This window comes from Coptis chinensis, chromosome 3, assembly GCF_015680905.1.
Source record: "Coptis chinensis isolate HL-2020 chromosome 3, ASM1568090v1, whole genome shotgun sequence".
In the NCBI taxonomy this organism is placed as follows: Eukaryota; Viridiplantae; Streptophyta; class Magnoliopsida; order Ranunculales; family Ranunculaceae; genus Coptis; species Coptis chinensis.
In genome coordinates, this window is record NC_141458.1 from 6,813,636 (window position 1) to 6,838,015 (window position 24,380).

Consider the following 24,380-nt stretch of genomic DNA (forward strand, 5'->3'; position numbering starts at 1 on the left):
AAACTATAAAAAATAATAAAAAACATATTGTCACACCCCGAATTTCACGGTAAATTCGGAAAAACATTATTTGTCCCGACTCTTTCGATCTCCGAGGTGTGACGACTCTCAACTCCCAAAACCCATAAACAGAGTTTAAATATCGGATAATAAAAACCAATAAAAATTTTAACTTAAACAAAAGTCTTCTTCATGACAAAGATTCACAAATAAGATTAGGTTACAACTCTCCTTTCAATAACTCTTTAATAAAATTTACAAATGAAAAATACAAAAACATTGTCTCAGACCGAAAAGGGAAAACAAAACAAATCCCGAGATGCAACGATTTGGAAACCACAAGCAAAGCAGCCTAACCTTCTTCAACACTAAACTGTCAAAACTTATCAACTATGTTCATTGAATGAACACACCCGATAAACAAACATGCAAATAGGGATTATAAAAATCTTTGGTGTGAGTAGCTCTAAAAAACAACATATACTTATACAAATATACATACTCCATCTGGTTAGTTCCTCCACCGAGGCTTTAACTTTTAACGACTAATACAACATCCTTAAGTACAATAATCTAGGCAGTGTAGTTCCTCCACCGAGGCCTTTAACTTCCCACTAACCCCACCACAAACTATAATGCGATCATAAATAAGGCATGTAGTTCCTCCATCGAGGTTTTAGGTTCTAACTAAACAAATAACCAAACAAACATATTATATAATGCATTCTCATTTCATGCTCAATCACGAGTGGGTCGTCTCGCCCAAGTAATTAGTTTGACCCACCCTACGCAAAACCATATATAATCATCTATCTACATATACATCATTAACAAACATATTACCATAATTATATTAATTAAGGTTTTCTTTGCGTGTCCCTAAAATCACGTCAGATCTATGTCTTACCTAGTTTTCGCTACTACAATCGCGAACCCAACTTAACATGTACATCCACATGTCTCCCCTTACATAATGAACCACTTCGAATGGCGGGATGCCGCGACACCGTAAATCCTCACACGGAAGCAATTATGTAAAGTAACGCCACTATTCGCGAAAAAATATTATGCGATCATCGTTCTATTTTTCTTAACGGAATAATCAAACCACTATTCGATTTACGCCAGAGGAGGGCCGAAGGCCATTCAAATTTTAACCGAACGCCCGGAAGGGGCCAAATAGGGCCAATCACACGCGTTGTGGTTCGGGTTAGGATTTTCGTTCGTAATTTATTCGGTGTCATACATTTATGACTCATAAGCATTCCACTATATCACGTGCAGGTCAATTACCTTATTGCACTAAACCACAATATATAGAAATATCTCAGTTACCTCATAACCATTGTCATTCTTTCACGTGCCAATATATTATTGCACTACACCACACTCCCGTGGGCAAATATTCACCAATACTTTATTAGCATCTCACATATAAAAATAATGGAGTGTATATACATTTCTCCAAGATATGACATTAATATAACTATCCCAGCATATTATATCATGTCACAATGCTTCAACGTATCGTATACATTTTTATTATAATGTATTAGGAATATAATATCTCTTAACATCTCAATATTGTCAAAATACACAACATCAATGTCAAATCCTTCTTAGATAATGACAACCAAATATATATTTTCCACAAAGATTTTGTTACTATATGTGTCCATATAATATACACATAAAACGAAGCACAAATAAACAAATCCAGCGATCCACAATCAAAGCCCAATATGCTTTTACACACTATCACGTCAAATCTAAATTAGATAATTTACCAACCAAGTTATACAATATCCGACAAGATTTTTATTACTATATATATATCCATATAAACAAACATATGAAAACTGGAAAAGTCAACATTTCGGTCCAACGGTCAAAGGTCAACACCTCATGGTCAAGGTCAAACTCAACATGTCATGGTCAAAGTCAAAACTGTCATCGTCAAAGTCAAAGGTTTCCATGGTCAAAGGTGAAAGTCAACCGCCCATGGTCAAAGTCAAAGTCAACCGTCAAAGTCAACGGTCGATGGTCAAAGTTGCCAAAGTCAAAGTCAAACTGTCGTTTTTGTTCGATAGGTTCATTCATAGCCATGGTTCATGGCTAAGCGACACATGGCTCGTGGGTTTCACGACCACGTGACCCCGTTCTATTTAACCGCCAAGCCCAAACCTTAGAACCCGAAAGTCTAAAAGTCCACTTATTTATTTAATTGGATCTATTTTAAGTCCTATTTCGCATAATATTAAACGGGCCCAAAACTTTATACCGAATCGCCCAAACGGTTAAAGTGGTTCGGTCCCAAAAAATAATTGGATTTGGCCCAAAAATAAAACAAAGAGAATGGCCCAACATAACTAATGTGGTCGAAAATTAAACCGAAATTTTCGCCCAACTACCATCAAATTTCGCCACATAAAGTTAGAGCTTTTGGCCCAACATACAAAACAAGGTAAGGCCCAAACCGAAACCAACCAAGGTTTAGGCCCAAGTAGCAAGTGGATTTACGATTCTTCTTCTCCAACATTTCTCTCCTCCACCACCACCAAAATCGACCGCCACAATCGGCCACCATCCCTCATTTCATCAAATCGGTTTTGACACAAATAAAAAACCAACAAACTTTAATAAACACCAAATCCTCAAATCAATAAATCAAACAATCACCAAAACTAGATCTACAAAATGTCGACCTCCATTAAAGCTTGTTACAAGCTTATATCACACTACCATTCATCAAACCCATTATCCATTATTAATAGTCAATTTTTGGAGGAAAATTCCGAAGCTTCCAACATCAACCCAACTACCACCATTCATCAACCCCAAACAACAATAACCAAAATCGTTCAAGGCAAAGAAAAAGAAAGACAAAAAACGAAATATAAATTCGGCGCCATTACGCCGCTTCCCCGAAGCTTTGGCGATTATGCGGCTAACACCCAAAACAGTTCATAACAACAACTACACTAGTATTTACGCTCAAAGCCCACGCCGCCATATCGAAGCTTTTTATTTGAGTTCATAGTATATTTGTTTAACTAAGTTTTAACAAAATTTAAAAAACGTCGAATAAAAAAAACAATATAATGAAAAAGATACAAAAAAAATAGAATTATAATAATCGAAAACGATAAATCCGGTGATATAGCAAAAATATACTCACTTTTATGAAAATTTCGACGAATCCTTATTTCAAGGCCCAACGCTTTATATCCATTTTTAATTATTCTATTCTCCGGGGAATTATTTTTAGAAAAAGTGTTTATATACTTGGGTCCCAAACCCAAGCCCAAACTTCGGGCCCAAAAATATATAGTCCGGTCCCAATTTAATTTTGAAAATAAATAAATAAATAATTAATAAATAGATAAAAATGTATTTTATATATATAAAAATATATAATTTTATTTATTATATATATTTGAAAATTATAAAAAAAAAACTATAAATAATAATAAAAAAAAAAATATTATTTATATATTTATTTGTTTATATATATTTTTTTATATTATAATTTTTTTTTTATCATTTTCAAATATATATAATAAATAAAATTATATATTTTATATATATATATATATTTATTTATATTATAATATATTTTTATAATTTTCAAATATATATAATAAATAAAATTATATATTTTTTATTATTATTTATAGTTTTTTGATAATTTTCAAATATATATAATAAATAAAATAATATATTATTTATATAATTATTTTATTATTATTATATATTTATTAATTTATTCTTTTTTATATATTTTTTAATTCAAACAAAATTATTAATTTATTTTTCAGTCACTTAAAAAAAAAAAAAAAATGTTGAGTTAAAAATGTTGAGTTGGCAATGTTGAGGTGGAAATGCTGAGTTGGTAGAAAATGCTGATGTGGCATGCCAAGTAGAAAATACAAATAAAACGAAAATGAAAAAACAATGACACATCATCATTTAACTGACGAAACCTAACAGATTGCTATTTTTGTGAAATCGGGCATAGTACATTATATCATTTGTGAAAAAAAAAATTATGTTGATACAAGTGTTAATAGGACCTAAGTACGTTGCATATTTATGTATTTAAACCAATAATAAATTATGAAAAACCATCAAATAAGGTTTTGCAATATTGATTGTTCAGCTTAAATACTATAAATGAATGTTAGATTACTTTCTATAGGAAACTCATTAGAATTTTTCTAACACTCAATTAAAACACCTCTAAAATGTGCAGAAAACATGCCTACATCTACCAGCCTAAAAATCCTACAAAAATCTAAAACTAACTGAAAAAGTGGTTTAAAGTAAGGAACGAGAATCTTTCGGAGCATCGTGCTTGGAAGTTCTAACATGTTCATCTACGTCAATAGTAGAATAACAAACCATGTTGCATTTCTCGTTTGGGCAAATGGTGTACTTAGGATGCTCATCCCTAATGTGGCTGTAGAGACCATTGATAGTCACACTTCTTTGTACAATTTTCTTTCTTGCAATGAATACTACCCAGTTGCAGTTTCTTTGCTTCTCGTTTTCGCAACTTACTTGGCTTACCCATCATTCAGCAAATATGCCTGCAAAGGGAATGATCCGTAAAAATATAAAACAAATAGATTAAACAAACACATAAGGCAGCAACCATACACGAGAAAATAGAAAACAATTCTATAACATCACCTGCCATTGTTCTCAGAGAATATTCGTATCTTCTGAGAGGAAAAAAATAAGAAGTATTAGATGAAATTAAAACCTTGACAACAAGAGATATAATAAACATTTAAAGGATGGTAACTAATGATGGAGCATCACTACATGAACAACCCACCGTCAATCAAAGATCCCAAACCTTGGAAACAATTAAACTCTATATTTGTTGATCCAAAACCCTAATAAATATCTCTTAGTTTATATTAGATCATGAAAGAAATTGTATGTTCTTTCTCAAACTCAACGTTTTCAACAAAAGTATAGCTATTATAGTAAACAAACTAACTTAGACATCAAGAAAAACAAAAGATCATCAAAGTTTATAATCAAGTAAACAAAGACCTAAACAATTAATAAGAAACCCTAAAATGATGAATATAAACCCTAACATGATTCTAATTCGAGATTGTTATACTTGTATAAAGATACTTGAGTGCTGAGCAGTGAGAGAGAGAGAGAAGAAATAGAGACCGGATGATTATTTATACCAACCTTGTAATAGAGAGCCAAAAAGTTTGTTTGGTATCACGTGGTCTGGTACGGAACCAATTTGAGAATCGTGCGGTATAATTTTGACATGTGTAATATTGAACGGTATGTATAACACCCCGTTTATTTTCTTTATATTTTCCCCTATTTATTAGGGTTTAAAAAGTAATAATAATATTTAAAAATAAAATATAAATAAAAAAATAAAATATAAAGATAAAGATAAAATATGATAAGATAAAAATGTGGGAGAGTTAGAAGGGTTTGGTTACAACCGAACTCTCCCTTTTGTTAGTATTTTTGGGGTTTTTGAAATAAAAAAAAAAAAAAACACATAGAGAGATAGCTATTGCTTAAGAGTGCTTGAAAGAGAAAGGGGCGGAGGAAGACAACACCTTGACGTCAGTTTTCGAGTTCGCCGGATTTCGAGTTTGTTACGTAAACAAACATTTTCGCTTTTCGATTAATTTCGGTGAATAGTCTAAATCTTTTCTTTACAACTTTATTTGATTGATGAGCATATAACTTCTTTTAGTTATTTACTTAATTTATTAATTGAAATTTTGGGATGAAAATTTATTAATTTGATCAAAAGAGATAAATGGCGTACTGAGTTACTGACTCAAGGTTTACTTCTGCTATATCTAGATATTCGTGGGTATGTTGTTGTAGCCATGGGTGTTCTGTAGGCTATTGGTTGCTTTGAAATATTTTATTATATATGTGAGAAGTTTAAATTTCTTTTGTAAGGCTTCGACTATAGTTACTGTTGGAACTATTAATGAATTGTATAAGTGGTAATGATTGATATGAATGCTATGTATGAGATGGCTACAGGTGCAAACCTTACCGAATACTATTTCAATTAATGTTATGTGATCATGAGTATAAATGATTTATTGATGTACATGTATTTTATCCCGTTCCATGAATTTATTCAATGTCGTCTCTTTTGTTTTGACACACCATATGGTAGAATGGCGCTGGTGAAGTTGTGAGTAATCATTCTACCAATTTCTTGTGGATTTTGAAATTTGAAATATTGGATTTACATATATCATTTGCCTTTACCTATATATGGTTGGTTGTCCGCTTGAATCAAACGTGGTCGAGGTGGAGATGGTATTTGAATCAATGAATATTGCTTAGTTGGTTTAATTGTTTGAGTTCATACATATATTGATTTCATGAAACTAAAAACTATAACACTTATACTTATGTCCTGTTTTTAAGGGTGGAATTTGAAGGGGGCTTGGATTGGGTTTTTGGGTTTTCGTTTCGTTTCGGCTCGAGCTCGAGCTCAAATAAAAGCTCGTATAACAAATGAGCTTGATGAAGCTCGGCTCGTTTAGTTCAAATGGCATATTTATAGTGTAAAATAACCGAGGGCTCGGAGCTCGGCTTGGGCTTGGCTCGTTTAAGCTCGGCTCGAGCTCACTCGTTTAACTATATGAGCCGAGCTCGAGCTCAATTTAAAGCTCGTGTAATTAGCGAGCCGAGCTTGAGCATTGTAAAGCTCGGCTTGTTTAGCTCGAATTCCACCCTTACCTGTTTTGGAGCTGATTTTCTTATATTTCGAGTTTAAGTTAGATTTTCCTCTAAACACGAAAAAGTAAGGTCTGAAAGTCTGCTTTCCAACCCAATTGACCTCGTTGCATTTTGAGGTATGTGGAGATAGATATAATGTCTAGAAGTTTGGTTGACAGAAAACAGCGCGTCAGAAATCAGTTTTTATGCACTGTGTTCAAATCTAGTTTTAAAATAGTTAGGGTGAGAGTTAGAATTTTTATAAAACATAAAAGAGTAAGATCTGGAAGTCTGATTTCTATTCCAATTGGCCTCATTGCATTCGAAGGCCCGTGGAATTAATTATGGTGTCTAGAAGTTTGACTGGCAGAAAACAGTGCGTCAGAAATCAGTTTCTGCGCACTGCATGTGTTCGAGCTTAGTTTTCTAACATTTAGAATGAGATTGAGTATTTTTGTAAGTCAATATTAACTTCGAGTTTTATGAAATAAATTAACAAAAAGGAAAATGGGGTTGATTCTCAATAGCCCCAATGTGGGTGTTTTTCTGAGTATCCCACGATCCTCAATTGAATCGTGTGATGCAAGATTAGAGAACTGTGGTGAAGATGGGAATGGGATGATAATGTGATCGGGGGTTGAACCGGTATGTTGTTGCCTACGTATCTTCTTATTTCTAGAAGAATCAAACCTTATTACACGTAGTTCATAAAAACGAATTTCTATGGTTTATATAGGAGAAATTTTGTGAATTTCTTTCCCTCTTCGGACTCTGCTTTCCTATTATACTAGATTTTGAACCCGGGCATACGCCCGGGATCTATTAAATATTTTGTGTTCTGAAAAGGCTTTATAAAATGTCTTACACAAATTTTCGAATCAGAATATATTTTTATTGAAAATAAATCGAAATATGTTAATGAGCAGTGATTATGGTGCATAAGTACTTAGAAACTAAGAGGTCAAATTGAGATAGCATCTTCACTTTATGGTTTAGGATATTAATCCATAATTTTCAAATAAAATTATCTTAAACTCGATCTAGCTTGTATAATAGTTTTTTTAGATTTATGGTGATTTAGCAGCAAATTTTCGAATCAAAATATATTTTTATTGAAAATAAACCGAAATACGTTAATGAGCAGCGATTATGGTGCATAAGTACTTGGAAACTAAGGGATCAAATTGAGATAGCCGAGCAGCGATTATGGTGTATAAGTATTTGGAAACTAAGGGATCAAATTGAGATAGCCTCTTCACTTTGTGGTTTAGGATATTAATCCGTAATTTTCAAATGAAATTATCTTAAACTCGATCTAGCTTGTATAATAGTTTTATTAGATTTATGGTGATTTAACGGTAAATTGGTTTATACTAATGTGTACAAATCACTAAAAAACAGATTGATTGTTTCCATATCCTCAAAGAATACACTACTCCCACTTGAAAAGATTCATCACATGAACGTGTCCACTTAACGGGTGTCGTTATATTAAATTATTCTAAAAAATATTAGCAACTATGCATAGCTATGAGATATGAAAATTATATTAATTTTGTACCACTCTCTAAAAAGGAAGCATCAAACCTTGATAAAACTCATTGACTTTCTTTTTCATTGTTAGTTTTAACAATAGAAGTTTGATTGAAGTTTTTGAGAATGTCCAATTTGGTGAAGATAATATTGAAGCTACTTGAATAGCAAGGCATTCCCAATCACAATAAAAGAAGTATGATAAACACTACTTAAAATGCAAAACTATATTTGTCGAGACATTTATTCCCCCTACATATAATACAAATATATTTTAGGGTTATTAGTTGAATGCATTTGCATCAAGTTTATGATTTTTCATTAATTATTCTTTGAGGTTAGTTTAATGTAACGTTGCATCCAGGTTTCCCAATTCTCATTAATTATTCTTTGAGGTTAGTTCAATGCGGTTGCATCAAGTTTCGATTTCCATAAATTATTATTTAAGGTTAGGTCTGCAATTGCATCCATTTTATGATATCCGGTTACTTATTCATTAAGGTTAATTCAAGACAATTGCATCCATTTTTGATGCTTCGTTAATTAGTATTTGAGATTAGTTTATTGCATTTGCATCCGAGGTTCTAATCTCTCGTTAATTACTCTTTGAGGTTAGTTCAATACATGCATCGTGTTTAGATTTCATTGTTAATTGTTTTCTAGGTTAGTTCGATAGTTTACAATTTCTATACGGTTTGCATACATGTAAGAGTGTTTTTTTTAACTCACTTTCATTTTGGGTTCCTAATTACTCGTAATTACTCATGTGAGAAGGCTAAAAAAAGGACATTTATGCTTTGAGGTCAGTGCGATGCAGTTACATTCGACTTTCGATTTCCAGTTAACTATTTTTTGAGGATATTTCAATGCATTTGCATCCAATTTCTGATTTTCCGTTAGTTAATATATTATTTTAGTTTAATGCATTTGCATCTAGTTTTTGGTTTTCTATTAATTATTCTTTGAGGTTAGTTTAATGCAGTTGCATCTAGTTTTTGATTTTCTATTAATTATTCTTTGAGGTTAGTTCAATGCGGTTGCAATTTCGAATTTATGTTAATTGTTATTTGAGGTTAGTTCAATGCATTTGCATCAAGTTTTTGATTTCCGTTAATTATTTTTGAGGTTAGTTCAATGCAGTTTACATCAAATTTATAATTTTCCGATAATTATTCATTTAGGTTAGTTCATAAGTGTAGTTTCATCCATTTTTCAATGTTTTTAGTTAATTAGTCTTTGAGATTAGTTCATTGCATTTGGATTCAGGTTTCGATTTCCGTTAATAACTATTTAAGGTTAGTTCAATACATCCGCATCTAGTCTCCGATTATTTATGTTTTGAGGTTAGTTCGATGCAATTATATCCGGTTTTCGATTTCCGATTAATTATTTTTGAGATTATTTCAATGCATTTGCATTTAGTTTCGATTTCCCACCAATTATTCTATGAGGTTAGTTTAATGCAGTTGCATTCGGTTTTTATTTTATGTTAATTATTTTTGAGTTTAGTTCAATGCATTTCAGATCCGGTTTCGATTTCTCGGCCCATTAATTATTATCTGATGTTTGTTTGATGTATTTGCATACCGTTTCCGATTTCCGTTAAATATTTTTCAAGGATTTGCATACAATTTCTAATTTCCCTTTAGTTATTATCTGACGTTAGTTTAATGCAATTGCACCCAGTTTTCAATTTCTAGTTAATTACTTTTTTAGTTTAGTTTATTGCATTTGCATAAAGTTTCCAATTTCCGTTAATTACTCTTTGAGCTCGGTTATGCATTTGAATCCAATTTCGATTTTTTTTAATTATCCAATGTGGTGTATAATACCAACTTCTACTCGATCCATCTCAGAGTGTCCTTGCAAACATGACATAAAAAGTAAATTATGTTTGATTTACTATGTGGGATCATTGCCCCCGATTTCCCATTAATTATTCTTTAAATTATGCATGACTTACTATGTAAAATCTTCAAAGATTATCTACTTAACGGGTGTTGTTATATTAATTATTTTAAAAATATTTGCAAATATGCAAAACTATTATATATTAATATTATATTGATCACTCAACCAAATTTCTTATAACATTGAAAACCTCATTCTTCATTAAAAAAATAACTCATGTACCTTTAATAAAACCCTTCAACTTCATTTTGTTGTTTAATAATAGAAGTTTGATTGAAGTTTTATTGAGATTGCCTAATAAGGTGAAGTTCATATATATTGAAGCTACTTGAATAACAAAGAGTTCCAAATCATAATGAAAGAGATAAGGTAAACATCATTTTAAATGCAAAACTATACTTATCGAGACATTCCCACAACATATAATCCAACTATGTTTTGAGGTTAGTTCAATGCATTTGGTTGATTTCGTTATTTATATTTTGAGGTTAGTTCAATACAGCTTGCATCCAATTTCCCCCAATTAGTATTTATTTTTTTGAGATGGTTCAATCTGATTTGCATCAATTTCTGATTTCGTTAATTATTCTTTTCAATTAGTTCAATACATTTGCATCCAATTTCCAATTCCCTGTTAATTGTTCTTTGAGGTCAATTCAATGCATTTGCATCCAGTTTCTGATTTCTCATTAATTATTCTGTGAGATTAGTTTAATGCATTTGCATCCAGTTTCTGATTTCTCGTTTACTATTTGATAAAGTTACATTTGCATCTAGTTTCCAATTTCTCATTAATTATTGTTTGAGATTAGTTCAATGAATTTGCATCCAGATTCCTATTTTCCATTAATTATTTCTTGAGGTTAGTTCAATACATTTGCATCCAGTTTATTTTTTGAGATTAGCTCAGTGCAGTTCCATCCGGTTTCCGATTTCCCATTAATTATTTTTTAATATTAGTTCCACGCATTTGCATCATGTTTCCAATTAATAATTAATTTTTCTTTAATGTTAATTCAATGATTGCAAACCTATTAATTTAATATTTGAGGGTTAGCTCAATGCATTTTGCATCCAATTTTCGATTTGCCGACAATTATTTTTTTATATTAGTTTGATGCATTTGCATCTAAGTTTTGATTTTTCAAGTTAATTATTCTTTGAGGTTAGTTTAATACGGTTGTATCCATATATATTACAATTTTCTATTAATTACTCTTTTAAGATTAGTTTAATGTTTGCATTTGTATCCAGGTTCGATTTTCCGTTAAATATTATTTGAGGTTAATCGATACATTTGCATCCAGTTTTAGGTTTCCCATTAATTGTTTTTTACGTTAGTTTCATTCAGTATTATATATATTTTAAAATATTTGTCATTATTGTTTTGCGGTTTGTTTTTTTTTTTTTCCATTTTCTATTATATATTTTGTGATGTTATTTTTTGTATAATTGTTTTTAACTATGTTTTGAGGCCCCCTGTTAGGATATATTCAAATAATTCGGTGTTTTATCGTAGACACTAAAATTGTATGATTTGTAGTAGGGAATTAGTTTATACAAATTACATATTTTTTAGCAATTTTTTTTATTTGATCAAATATATAAGAATTGGAACACTAAAAGTGTTTGATTCATAATAGAAAATTACCTTTTACAAATCACTTATTTTTTAGCAATTTTTAAAAATATTTGTCATTATTGCTTTGCCGTTATTTTTTTTTTTTCATTTTCTATTATATATTTTGTGATATTATTTTTTTGTATAATTGTTTTTAATTATGTTTTGAGGCCGTGTTAAGAATATATTGAAATAAATTCGGTGTTTTATCATGACACTAAAATTGTATGATTTGTAATAAGGAATTTTACAAATTACATTTTTTTTATTTGATCAAATATATAAGAATTTGAACACTAAAAGTGTTTGATTTATAATAGAAAATTACCTTTTTACAAATCACCTATTTTTTTAGCAATTTTTTTATTTGATCAAATATGTAAAAATTGGAAATACACTCAAACTCTCCAAATATAATAATTAAATACACTCAAACTCCCAAGAGGTTTCTATGTACAGCTATTTCCTATCTCCCCACATGGGAGGCGGTTCATATTAGAAATGCCACATGAAAAAAAAAATCTCAATTAGAGGTCTCTGCTTTAGTATATAGATAGTAGAAATCTACTCTCTTTAAAAGTCTGCATCTTATCTAATGTAAGTTTCCTCCTAAGTTATGATACCCCTTCTTACAGGGGAAAGTTATCCCAAGAGGTAACTCCCAAGATATATGCTCTTAAAGATTCCTTTCTTATAGTGAGAACTATCTTCTTGTGTTTCATTTTGTTCAGAAATTATGTATATCAGTTCCTAATGACTTTTAGAACATTCCTGCTCAGAGGCCGGTTCATCATCTGTCTGGTATATGCTACTAAAGTCATCTGACAGGGACGAGTTTACTTATCCTCATAACTGATACGATATTCCTGAGTTCGTAATGTCAGGCTATTTCCCATCCACGTATCATCCAGACAATAACGGAAAATCCCCCCTACACCCACCTTTAATTTGGGTTGTAGTCTCACAACAATGCACCATCCATTTCCAAGAAATACATCAGTCATCAGCAGAAGAACCGAAGCTCCTTATCCACTGTTAGACGGAGATAAAGAAAGAAACATATTTGAATGTAGGAAAATGTACGCCAATTTCTCACAGATTGAATGTGCCCAGCATCTCGAGCAGCATGGCTACCCTGCATCTAGTATCTTGAACAAAGAAAAATGTTTAGCAATAACTAGCATTATGAAAAACCCAGTTTGCTCAATTTTAAACTTAGTCAAGTCAACTCAAATTAGTGAAGATTTTCCTGAATTTGGAATTACTAACTAAAAACTCATCTTCAACTAATGTCAAATGGCACAACAAAACTAATAGATAAAACTATTACTGACCAAAATTTTAAAGCAAAAAGGGTTGTTGGATTCCGTATGAAGAAATGTAAGACAAGTGAGAGACGTTTCTTACATCCCGTCTACTGTGGTTCTGAAATCTGAAGCGAGACAGAACGTTGGATTCTAGCCGGGTCTTCACAACAATGTAACTCTCGATGTAGCATCGTTACATTTTGTAATGTCTCAACGTTACCTTTGCAGTGGATAACTCCTTTTGGCTCAATATGGTCGCTTTGACCATCTTATCTCCAAAGTGACAATGCACTGACAATGCACCAACTAGATTAGTATGGTGCACAACGAGACAATGACCACAATTGGATAATTGATCCTAAAAAGCCACACTCTACACTTATCTGTATGGAGATTCCCGCAAGCCGTGTTGCTTTGTCAACTTTGACATCCAAGGTGGGGAAGACAGCTTGACACGGCAGTAAAATATCTCTCTGGAGTTACATCTGTCATCGATATGATCCAAAACTTTAGTCCTTCTCATTAAATAATAATAATTCATTCATTCAATTCAACGGAAAAGACTTGGGTCCCACCGAACTCTATCGAAATTCTATACGCCTATATAAACAACTTGCGTTCGAAAAACAGACATCTCATTTCATTTCACATTTGTCGCGTGAACGAACAGAAGACAGAAGGCGAAAGCGAAGTTGTCAAAAGTTTCATCTCTCCTGATCGAAGTTCGTCTAATTTACAACTTCTCTCCCTTGAACAATTCATATCATACATATTCTCGTGATTAAATCGTTTATTTCATATTGGTTTGTTTAGGTACTCTTTATTATTATTATTATCATAATGGATCTGAGTCTAGTTGTTGGAATTACTGCTGATGTCTTTTGTTTGACAATTGAGATAAGTGATCTAAGCTTTTATGTTGAACTTTTGTGTTAGATAGAGCTCGAGTGAGATCATTTCAATATTTGTCAGTTGGTAGATTATTATGTGCTCTGGATTTGATGTAAGGAGATGTTATGTGAGTTTGGCAATACGTTGCTTTGTTTGGACTTGCTGTGTGATATGATTGCATTGTTTTTATCTCTTGTTTTGAATTATTTATGGTTTTGGGGGGATACGACCAGTTTAGAATAGGCAGATTTTTTTGTTGTGGATTTGGATGTGATCTATATGTAGGATTGACACTAGTCTTGCTTAGGACAATCGAGTCTTTGGAATTAACTCGGGGCTGTTGGTGATTTGAGACTTATTCATTTCCCCTCTTCCGTTTGATGAAATCGATAGTCAAGTGCACTACTGTGGATCTGTGATAAATACACCTTTATTTTTTCATGAACTTGGGAAGTAGTGCATTGTCATTGATGTCTTGGAAAGTTGCCACGCGTCCGTCTAATAATGTATTTTGTAGTTTTTGGTTGATGTCTTGGTCTTGGTTGCGTTATGATGTACTTGAGATTGGTATGCTAGATGCCAACTGACAAGTCCTTGACTTGTTGGAGGAAGCAGAAGAACATGAACAGGGTGTATTTTAGAAATCTGTAAAATTGTTCTCACTGGTATTGGTACCTACGTCTATACTCTACTTATGGGGTTTCTGATGTATGGATGGGAGAATATTGTGTTCTTCTTTTGGAAGAACCCCTATCAATCAATGAGTATAGAAGTATAATAAAACCTGGTTAACTATTGACTGGAATTTATTTATTCTATATCTTGATTGATTGCTTTTTGAACACAACAAAGATATCTTTGTCGTTGAGAGGTGCTGCTAAAGTTTGTCCTTGTAACTGAGTGCAGTCTGATTTCAGTGGAGATCTGAAAGTAAAAGGTTAAAGTTGCACCGTAAAGGTTTGGAGATAGTGCTGAACTTTACAAAACACTAATCCTGTTTAAAGGTAATTACTTTAAGATTCGACTTTATAGGAAATGCTATACTGGATGGAAGATGAGTTTGAAGTTGTTTACATGAGCTGAGAAGTGACAAAGAAACATTATGGGGAAGCTTGCATGTAATATTTTGGTAATATTCATCTTTATTTCTCCTACTGAACTAACAGAAATAAAACTGAGTCTACTAACAGATATAATGATAATGATCTAAAGACAAACGACGACAGGAGGCACGCTGCATACAAATTTTGTTTGAGGACAACATCAAAGTAATCTATCAAAATGTAGGGAGTTTGACGTGACAGTTTGTATTTTGATATCTTGGACTTTCTACTCTTTCGATTGGAAAACTAAGTCTATTAAAGCTTTTGATATAATGCATATCGTATTTGGATGTTTGGAAAATTTTCCTCGCCTATCATCATTAATGGTCTTCTCTTCCCTCAAGGTAAGTGGTACTACAGGATAGTTAAACTTCTCATGCAGGTCCGTCCATCCTGAGCTGGAGCATTCCAAGATCCATAAAATTCTTCACAAATTCTTCACAAATTGACTAGGACTAACTTGTTAGATTATATATATGGTGATAAATCGCCTATAAATTGAACTAGGAGAGGTGTTAAGAAAAAAGGTGAAGTGTGAGAATAATTTTGACTTCGGAGGAGGCTTCAAATTGGATACAAGAGCCTGGTGCGTGGGTTGGGATGGAAGTTAAGTATGTTATTACGAATCTCGTGTGAGGGGAAAACCAGAAGCAGAACTGGGGTAGGCTCAGTTTGTTTTACTGGTCTGAATGGACGACTGAAATAGTAAACGCTATCCCCTTCAACTTCTTCCCTTTTCTCATTTATTTCCGCGCCTGCGCTTGATATTGTTATTTATTGATTTTACCATAGGTTGAAGTGAAGTATATGAATGAAGTACACTTTAGTACCATCCAGTTATGCGACTTCTTCAAGGATTCAAGTGATCATGCACAACTATTGCTTACTATTCCCAGATGGAGAATCAGAGTCTTCAATTGCTGCATTATATTTTTATAATGGAGTTCTTGTAGCTCTGCTTGTTCTGATGAATCTTCTGTTGGAGTTATGCTGATTGGAGCTGTTCAACATATCTAGGATTATGTTCTTGCTGATTTCAATTCGTCTTCAGCACTGTAGAAGAAAGCAACAATGTGATGCAGTGTTTGCCTGCTTTGATAGGCAACTGAGTGTGCTCTTATGAGTTTTAGACTAGTTGTGCTAACATGCAACTTTTCCAGGTGTTTAAGTTTTGTGCCAGCATTCCAGTAGGCACCAAAGTTCATGTTTTTGATGGGGAAAAGTTTGGTCAATAATTTCATGTCTCTTGGAGCTGATGAACCTGAAGAGATAAATGGAAATCATAAGGAAAGTGCAGTCACATCATCATGTTCTCAGCAGTCCAATATAAGTAGCTTATTAGCAGAAACTAGGGATGATGATGTCAATACGACAGAAAGGCTAAATCAAGGATTCATGCAGTATGGGTATGCATGTTTATTAATAGTTTTTATTATTATACTTGTTTTCTGAATAACTTTATTAATGCACATCATCTGCCTCAAGCAGATGTTCACATTACCGACGAAGGTGCCGAATTAGAGCACCATGCTGCAATGAGATTTTTGACTGTCGTCATTGTCATAATGAGGCAAAGGTGAGTTCTTATCATATTCTCTAGTTTTCTCCAAACATCCCATGCTTAGCACTTTATTTTTTAGATTTCCCTGATTAAGGCTATTAAAGGTTGATGTCTGTTATTATTTTGTATATGCCTGTGCAATAGGAGATTTTGTTTTTCTAAGAATCTTTTGTGGCGTATTCCTTTGTAGCGGAATATGTCTTCATAAGGTATCTGTTTCCTGATCTTGAAAAACATAACATATTGCTGGCCCCTTTACTTGAAGTTAAGTAAAAGTTTGGGTGGGGAATTGTTCATATGGCCCAAGGACCAAGCACATTATGATGTGATGAACTGATGAAGTCAAAGTGTCAGATGATAGTGATGGTGGGGACATGGGACATACATAGTATGTAGTCATTCGAAAATACTTATAGATTTACTAAAGTGTGTTGTATTGTGCAGAACAATATAAATGTTGAAAGGAAGCTTAGACATGACCTTCCACGCCATGAAGTTCAACAGGTAAAACCCTTTGCCTCTATATTTCTTTTGTCTGTTTAGTGCTAAGCCTCCCTTCCTTCCCTCTCTTATTAAACTTTTTATAAATGCAACTGACTATAATATCTCAGTAGTCATAATCCAATAATGTCTCTCTTTTTCAGGTCATTTGTTCACTTTGTGGCACTGAACAAGAGGTGAGGTTCAATTATTCTTGTTGCCACTAGCATAAGCAGTATGATGTTGTGTATTGTCTTTAGTGAACAATTGAACGTAGAAATTTTGGTCAGTGTTTGAAAATCTGTCATGATCTGTGTGACTTGTGTAGCAATTACTAACTTGGCTTTCATCAGAAATCAGGATAGTTGACCTTAGGCTTCAGGGTAGAAGGATCATGAAATCTATTCTACAGTCCTCTTTGGATATGCACATTATGGCTGCTGTTAACTAGTCCTTATCACTTGTCAGTGCATCTAGAGGAAGTCCCCAGCAGAAGCAGGCGTGCTCTGTTTCTGAATAACAAAAAATATTTCTTTTGGCCATGTGGTCATCTACTCCTTTTCCTTCCATGGGTTTCAAAATTGTCCTTTGCGGATATTAAAAGTCTTGTGCTGTCACCAAGTTACACAGAACTACAGAAGCAGAGTCCTTTTTTGTTTCACTTCCTTTTCTCTTTTCTGTTCAACATGACTCACTGTATATGAACGTTAGTTTCTCTGTAAAGTTTAAATAGATTTACACTGATTTTGCTACTGCTTTTAGCAGGTCGGGCAAGTTTGCGTCAACTGCGGTGTTTGTATGGGTAAATACTTCTGCAAAACTTGCAAATTCTATGATGACGATGTAAGTCACTAGACCGTAGCTCAGGCCCATCGAGGCCTCCTTATGATTATTTACATCCCTATCCTTGTGTAAAACACTGTAATTCATCCAATTCTTTTATTATGTCAATTTGCAGACATCAAGAAGTCAGTACCACTGTAACGGCTGTGGGATTTGCAGGTATATCTTGATTTAAAGCCAACAATTTGGTTTCCTGATTGCTAATTTCTCTGATTTTTATGAGATTGGAAACTTCAATGGTTTGTCTTTGTAACTCATATTAAAATGGTTTCAGAATTGGAGGGCGTGAGAATTTTTTCCACTGCTACAAGTGTGGTAAGATTTTATGGTTTTTCTTGAATTTATTTCATGCATCAAGTGATGCCTGGTCATTGTTTGACAATAAACCTAATATAACTGACTCGATATATTTGGTTGTCAAGGTTGTTGTTACTCGGTGCATCTAAGGAATAGTCATCCTTGTGTAGAAGGGGCAATGCATCATGATTGCCCAGTTTGCTTTGAGGTAAAAAATACTTAATACACCACTAGATTATGTAAATTTGGACATTTAAAGATTTAATTTGGGATTTGCAGTATCTATTCGAGTCGAGAAATGATATAACTGTCATGCCATGTGGACATACCATTCACATGAACTGCTTAAAGGAGATGCGGCAACACTTGCAGTGAGTGTTTTGTCGATCAATTTAACTTTTGCTTTCTATTTTGCTTGGAAAAAGTCGTTCTGGATTGTTTATCTGATAATCACACAGGTATGCCTGCCCTCTTTGCTCCAAATCTGTCTGTGATATGTCCAAGGTGTGGGAGAAGCTTGACATGGAAATTGCCGCGACACCAATGCCTGAATCATATCACGATAAAAAGGTTTGGCCATCTCTCTTTCACTTGTCTTACATGGTTCTTAAAATGGCTCATGTGTATTTTTTTCTTTTGTTAAATTGATATTTCTTCAGCTTGTAAGTAGTTTTAATTGAAAGCATGTTAATATAGGTTTGGATTTTGTGCAACGACTGTGGAGCAACCTCAGAAGTTCAGTTTCATGTGGTGGCTCAGAAATGCCTGAGTTGCAATTCCTATAATACTCGTCAAACCAGAGGCTTTTAATTCAAGATGACTGATTTCTCAGTTGCTTTCTCTATCGTTCATTTTGTTCTCTGGAGTTTGACCTCCTCTTTGAAGTAGGAGAGGAGACGGCAGCTATTTGACCAAAAAAAAAAAGGAGACAGCAGCTGTGAATCCTTGTTTACCTTCTAGTATAAAACATGTTGCTGGTGGAGGGTTACAATATTTTCATGTTCAGCTTGTTTCAGTTCAAATTGGAGTCTGCTTTCAAATGATTCATGACCTCCACCGTTTTCCCCTGTCCCCTTACATTTTAACTTTTAAGAGAAGATGCCAGAGAGATGCAGAAAGGTTAATATTGTTGGTTCCTTCCATTAAAATAGCTCCGGAGGCTGTATTCATACTTTGCTCCTAAGTCCTAACTTAGCACGTGTTGGGCATGTCAATTGTGATAGTATTGCGTCCTCATGTGGTCACACCTTGGAATGGTATCAGTAAGTGTTGCTGTTGTAACGCTAGCGTATGCATGTGCAGTGTTCTTTGTACTTGGTTTGTGTATCACACCATTTTCTGTTGCTTGGATCAGTGGAAATAAATAACATATTTATTCTTGACGCTGTGTCAAACAATTTCTTTTATAGTTTAATTGAGAGAGTTCACGACTTGACGGTGTTCAGAAGTCGGGGACTAAAAATAAGGAATGAATTAAAAAGAATAGGGAAACATTAACATTTAGGAGTAGGTATTAACTATCAATTATGAATCACTGGTACGCAAAACCTTGTCAAAATGGGACTCTAGAAAGTAGAAATATACTTACCTGAGTAGGATGACATGCAGTTATCAGACGGCAAGTGCACTAGTGACTTTATCAGTCTCCCTTTTTTAATATCTTTCCAACATTCATATGTCAAAACTGTTTAAGTAGTAACTTATGACAAACAAACCATCAAATGACCGCATAGCGCAGTGGATTAGCGCGTTTGACTTCGAATCAAAAGGTCGTGGGTTCGACTCCCACTGTGGTCGTTTGCGCGCGCATATTTTTTGTTTTTTATTTTGTTGCATTTTGCAAGAAAAGAAATGATCGAATGGAGAAGTGATAAAATTGAGCTTATGTGAAAAGAATCTCTCAAACTAGAATTCCATTTTAAGCTCATTCCTTACTCCTTAGTCTTTGTTTTATGTGTGTACACTCTGGTGTCTGGTCGCACATGTCTTTTGTTTTTTCTTCTGTTACATTTTGCAATTTTGCAAATAAAAAAATGATCGAGTGGAGAAGTGATAACATGCCGCTTATGGCGGAGGAGAATCACTTCAGCTACAATTTCTTATTGACCTGATTTTAACTCTTTCTTCCATTTGTTTTTTATCCAGTATAGTTCCAATGAAAAGTTAAAGTTTGTCAGTTCTACTTCGAAATTTTCACTCATCATTCTAAAAGATTTGATAAATAGTGTACAATATAATAAGAATTCTGCCGATTTGAGAAGATGCCAGTAGTCAGCAGACAATCCAATTGAAGCAAACGAACAACTTATTATTATTGAATTGAATACTATAGCAAATTAGCAATGCATGTTAGTTATGTGTGTATATATAAATATATATTTGAAGGTGACTCCGGGGTGATTAGGAACCACTCGAAGGGCCACGTTTAGCGAAAAAAACAAAGGAAAGAAAAATAAATAGATATCTATATTTCGAGAGCAAATCCATAATCCATTCAACCATCTTCAACTCAACAGTAGAACTGAATTAGAAACATGGTCCCAATCTCAGCAATATTTCTCACACTGCTTCCTGTTGTTTCCTTGATTTTAGTTTCATTTTTGAGCAGTAGTACTTCAAGTTCGACAGATGAAAGCTTTTTTCATTGTTTGAATGCCTCACAGCAAATATATTCCCCTAACACAACTTCTTACTCGTCTCTCTTGTCCTCATATCATGAAAACATTAGAACTTCATCCTTCAGAGCCCCAAAGCCTTTTGTCATAGTTACACCAAATCTTGAATCTGAAATCCAAGCTGCTCTTCTTTGTAGTAAGAAGCATGGCTTCAAGATTAGAATAAGAAGTGGTGGTCATGACTATGAAGGCCTTTCTACTACATCTAATGTCCCTTTTATTATAATTGATCTCGTGAACTTTCGAAAAATCACAATAGATATGGACGATGAAACTGCATGGATTCAAGCTGGTGCTACTCTTGGTGAAGTCTATTATGCAATTGCAAATAGAAGTAGTGTTCATGCTTTCCCTGCTGGGATTTGTCCTACTGTTGGTGTTGGTGGACATATTAGTGGAGGAGGGTTTGGTACTATGTTAAGAAAGTACGGGCTTGCATCCGATAATGTGGTCGACGCTTACTTGATGGATGTAAATGGAAAAATTCTTAATAGAAAATCCATGGGGGAGGATTTGTTTTGGGCCATTAGAGGAGGGGGTGGTGCAAGTTTTGGAATAATTCTCTCATGGAAAATCAAGTTAGTTAATGTCCCACCAAAAGTGACTGTTTTCACAATTGGGAAAACTTTAGACCAAGGCGCAACTAAACTTCTAGAAAAGTGGCAACACGTTGCATATAAGCTTGATGCAAATCTTTTTATTAGAGCGTTAGTACAAATTGTGCATGGGAAGAAAGGTGAGAAAAATATCCGAATTTCATTTAATTCTTTGTTTCTTGGAAGCATTCAAGAACTCATCCCACTAATGAAAACCAGCTTCCCTGAATTGGGTCTAGTGTCTGAAGATTGTATAGAAATGAGTTGGATCAAATCTACCCTCTATTTTGGTTTTTATGGAGCTCGAAATGGTGACCCTATAGATATTTTACTGAATAGAACACACAGTGATAAGAGTTTCTTCAAGGGTAAATCTGATTTTGTTAAGGAACCTATATCGGAAAATGTATTTGAAGGGATATGGAAAATGTTTCTTGATGAAGAGATAGCATTTATGATCATGGATCCTTATGGTGGTAAAATGAGCAAAATTTCAGAATCTGAAACATCTTTTCCACATAGGGCAGATTATTTATATAACATACAATACTTGGTGAAGTGGGAAAGAGAAGGACATGGGTCAGCCAAGAAACATGTTGAATGGTTGAGAAAGCTTTACATGTACATGAGTGCGCATGTTTCCCACTCTCCAAGGGTGGCATATCTTAACTATAGGGATCTTGATTTGGGTAAAGATGTGGCTGTTGGCAATATTAGCTACATAAAAGCTAAGGTTTGGGGCGAGAAGTATTTCAATAAAAACTTCAATAGGTTGGCATTGGTGAAGGGAATGGTTGATCCAGATAACTTCTTCAAAAATGAGCAGAGTATTCCACCTCTTTCAGCGTGAGGTCAGCTAAATCATAGTGATCGACATTTGCAATATAATATTGTTTGTGAAAAATTGAGAAGAGTTGTTGTGGAGCATTTAAATTTTTGTCATTTTAATACAAAAAGTCATTTCTGGCGGCCTGGATACATGAGGCCACAATAATGAAAATTTTGGAAAACTTCGACACAGAAAAAATTTAATTAGTTCGTGGTTCCTAATTTCAACAGATATCCCAAAGTTTTGCAAAATTCTATTGTCATTTTTTCCTACGACATTCAGCCCCTTCGCGTGTGATGCCTAATACAGCTAGTTCAAAGTTAATTATCTTGTCAAATTTCGTAGCTTACAAACTAAGAGGCAATATTCCTTACATCCATACCTGACCTCTCTGGGGGCAAACCAGGAAGCCCGAGTGTTCCTAGGAACGGTCCTTCGCTCTGATTTTTGGAGCAGGGACAAAACTGCTACCAATTCATTACTCACAGAATAAAGCAATCAGAGTATTAGACACAACTGGTCGTCGCTTATCTGCAACCATTATATCTGATTGGCGAAAAAGAATTCCATTGGATGCTGCAAGGGTGCACGTGAGGCTAACCAACACAGCTTCACACATTTTGCTTTCGATACTTTTGAATTTTTAGCACTAGAAACAGTTGAACTCATCAGGAGGTTGTATAAAGTAATGGAGACCAATGTGATGACAATTGACAACTGGGTCTAATGAGTATGTTTTCAGGCCGGAGGATATGATTTATTGTTCAGAAAGGGCTAGCAATGTAACTTGTAGTGCGCGCGCTTGTCTACTGCCACTTTTGTATGATTTTTTTTTCCGATAATCAGTCAATATATTTGTGGTTGAAAAAAAACCAAAAACTTTTAAATGAAGGGAGGGAAAAAAATGCAAAGTATAATAATGATGACAAACAATACTTGTAATTCAACAAATGCCCCATGGTCTTACATGTTGATAAAAAACTAAAAACTAATAGGTGTTGAGTTTGTCTTTATGCCAAAGAATGATCGGGAAACTGTATGTTTTGAATAAAGTGATCCATGACTAAAAAACGTCATTTTAGAGCACAAACCATTTCACCGTCCAACGTTATAGACATACAACTCGTTATTAGGAACCTCAATCTCTAAGAGAACTCAAGACTGAAATTATTCATAAAAAAAATGCATCAATAATAAAAGAATCACACCATTATGCAGCATCATCGCATCAGTCAATTAACACCAGGCAGGATATCCACCAGAGCGAATCCATTGCAATTCGTACACGGTGGATTTTCAGTTCCAGTTATCATAATCACACGTAACTGACAAAGTGGACATCTTAGCAATACTAACTTTGCCACTTCATAGATATTAGGGTCATGGATGATTTGATGAGCATTCAAATATTCCTCCAAGTAGCCAAATTGTTCATATAATTCTCTCTCAACAATGTACGCTTCACTCCCACTTCTTTTATAATAACATTCACCAGTCTAATAAGAACCACAAGAAAAAATGCCCTTAATTCAAGACAAATTAAAAAAATATGTTAAATGCTAAATCATATAGAAAACAACAATTAGAGGCTGCTCGATTGTCAAAAATCATGCTACGCGTGATTGCATTATTTCAAGGGTTAACTAGTATTATTCCCAATGGGGGTGTAAAAACCGGATCCACTTAAAAGTGGAAATTTTAAACCCTAAATATAAAATAGATGAGCTAGTCTGAAAATAAAACGCCTGGACTTAAAATAGGATTTCCTCTCACTAGATGGAAACACGTTTGAAAGCTTTTATTTTTCTCTCTCCCCCCCAAATACACAGTTTAAAAAAACTTTGGTCAGAGTGTGTGGTATTTATGAGATAATACTAGTTAGCCTTTATTTCAATGCAAATGCAAATTAACGCTATCCAATGCAATTAGATAATTGAAATAGATGGAAAATTGGTTTAAAAAATCTTATTAGAAGGGCTTTATTTCAATGCAAAT

General features: G+C 33.7%; 2 protein-coding genes and 1 non-coding gene across 5 annotated transcripts; all 3 read left to right on the plus strand.

Moving 5' to 3' along the window:
- Window positions 1–13,686: 13,686 nt before the first annotated feature.
- LOC147507596 (putative E3 ubiquitin-protein ligase RZFP34) lies at window positions 13,687–19,679 on the plus strand. 3 transcript variants are annotated; one of them, XM_086600323.1, is made up of 12 exons: window positions 13,687–13,832; window positions 16,265–16,510; window positions 16,593–16,680; window positions 17,110–17,169; window positions 17,310–17,342; window positions 17,911–17,988; window positions 18,104–18,147; window positions 18,263–18,303; window positions 18,411–18,493; window positions 18,565–18,656; window positions 18,744–18,855; window positions 18,982–19,679. In XM_086600323.1, exons 2-12 carry the CDS (start codon window positions 16,308–16,310, stop codon window positions 19,093–19,095), a joined length of 948 nt encoding a protein of 315 aa, XP_086456449.1. In that variant the 5' UTR covers window positions 13,687–13,832; window positions 16,265–16,307; the 3' UTR covers window positions 19,096–19,679. The 3 variants fall into 3 exon arrangements, with proteins under 3 accessions (XP_086456449.1, XP_086456448.1, XP_086456447.1); XM_086600322.1 differs by having other exon boundaries at window positions 13,743–15,809; window positions 15,897–16,510; XM_086600321.1 differs by having other exon boundaries at window positions 13,743–16,510.
- Window positions 19,680–20,008: 329 nt separating this feature from the next.
- Window positions 20,009–20,082, plus strand: TRNAR-UCG (transfer RNA arginine (anticodon UCG)). Its single transcript has one exon. It is a non-coding gene; the product is annotated as a tRNA-Arg (tRNA).
- Window positions 20,083–20,703: 621 nt separating this feature from the next.
- On the plus strand, window positions 20,704–22,460 carry LOC147507598 (berberine bridge enzyme-like 22). Its single transcript, XM_086600320.1, has one exon. It carries the CDS (start codon window positions 20,820–20,822, stop codon window positions 22,404–22,406), a length of 1,587 nt encoding a protein of 528 aa, XP_086456446.1. The 5' UTR covers window positions 20,704–20,819; the 3' UTR covers window positions 22,407–22,460.
- Window positions 22,461–24,380: the final 1,920 nt, after the last annotated feature.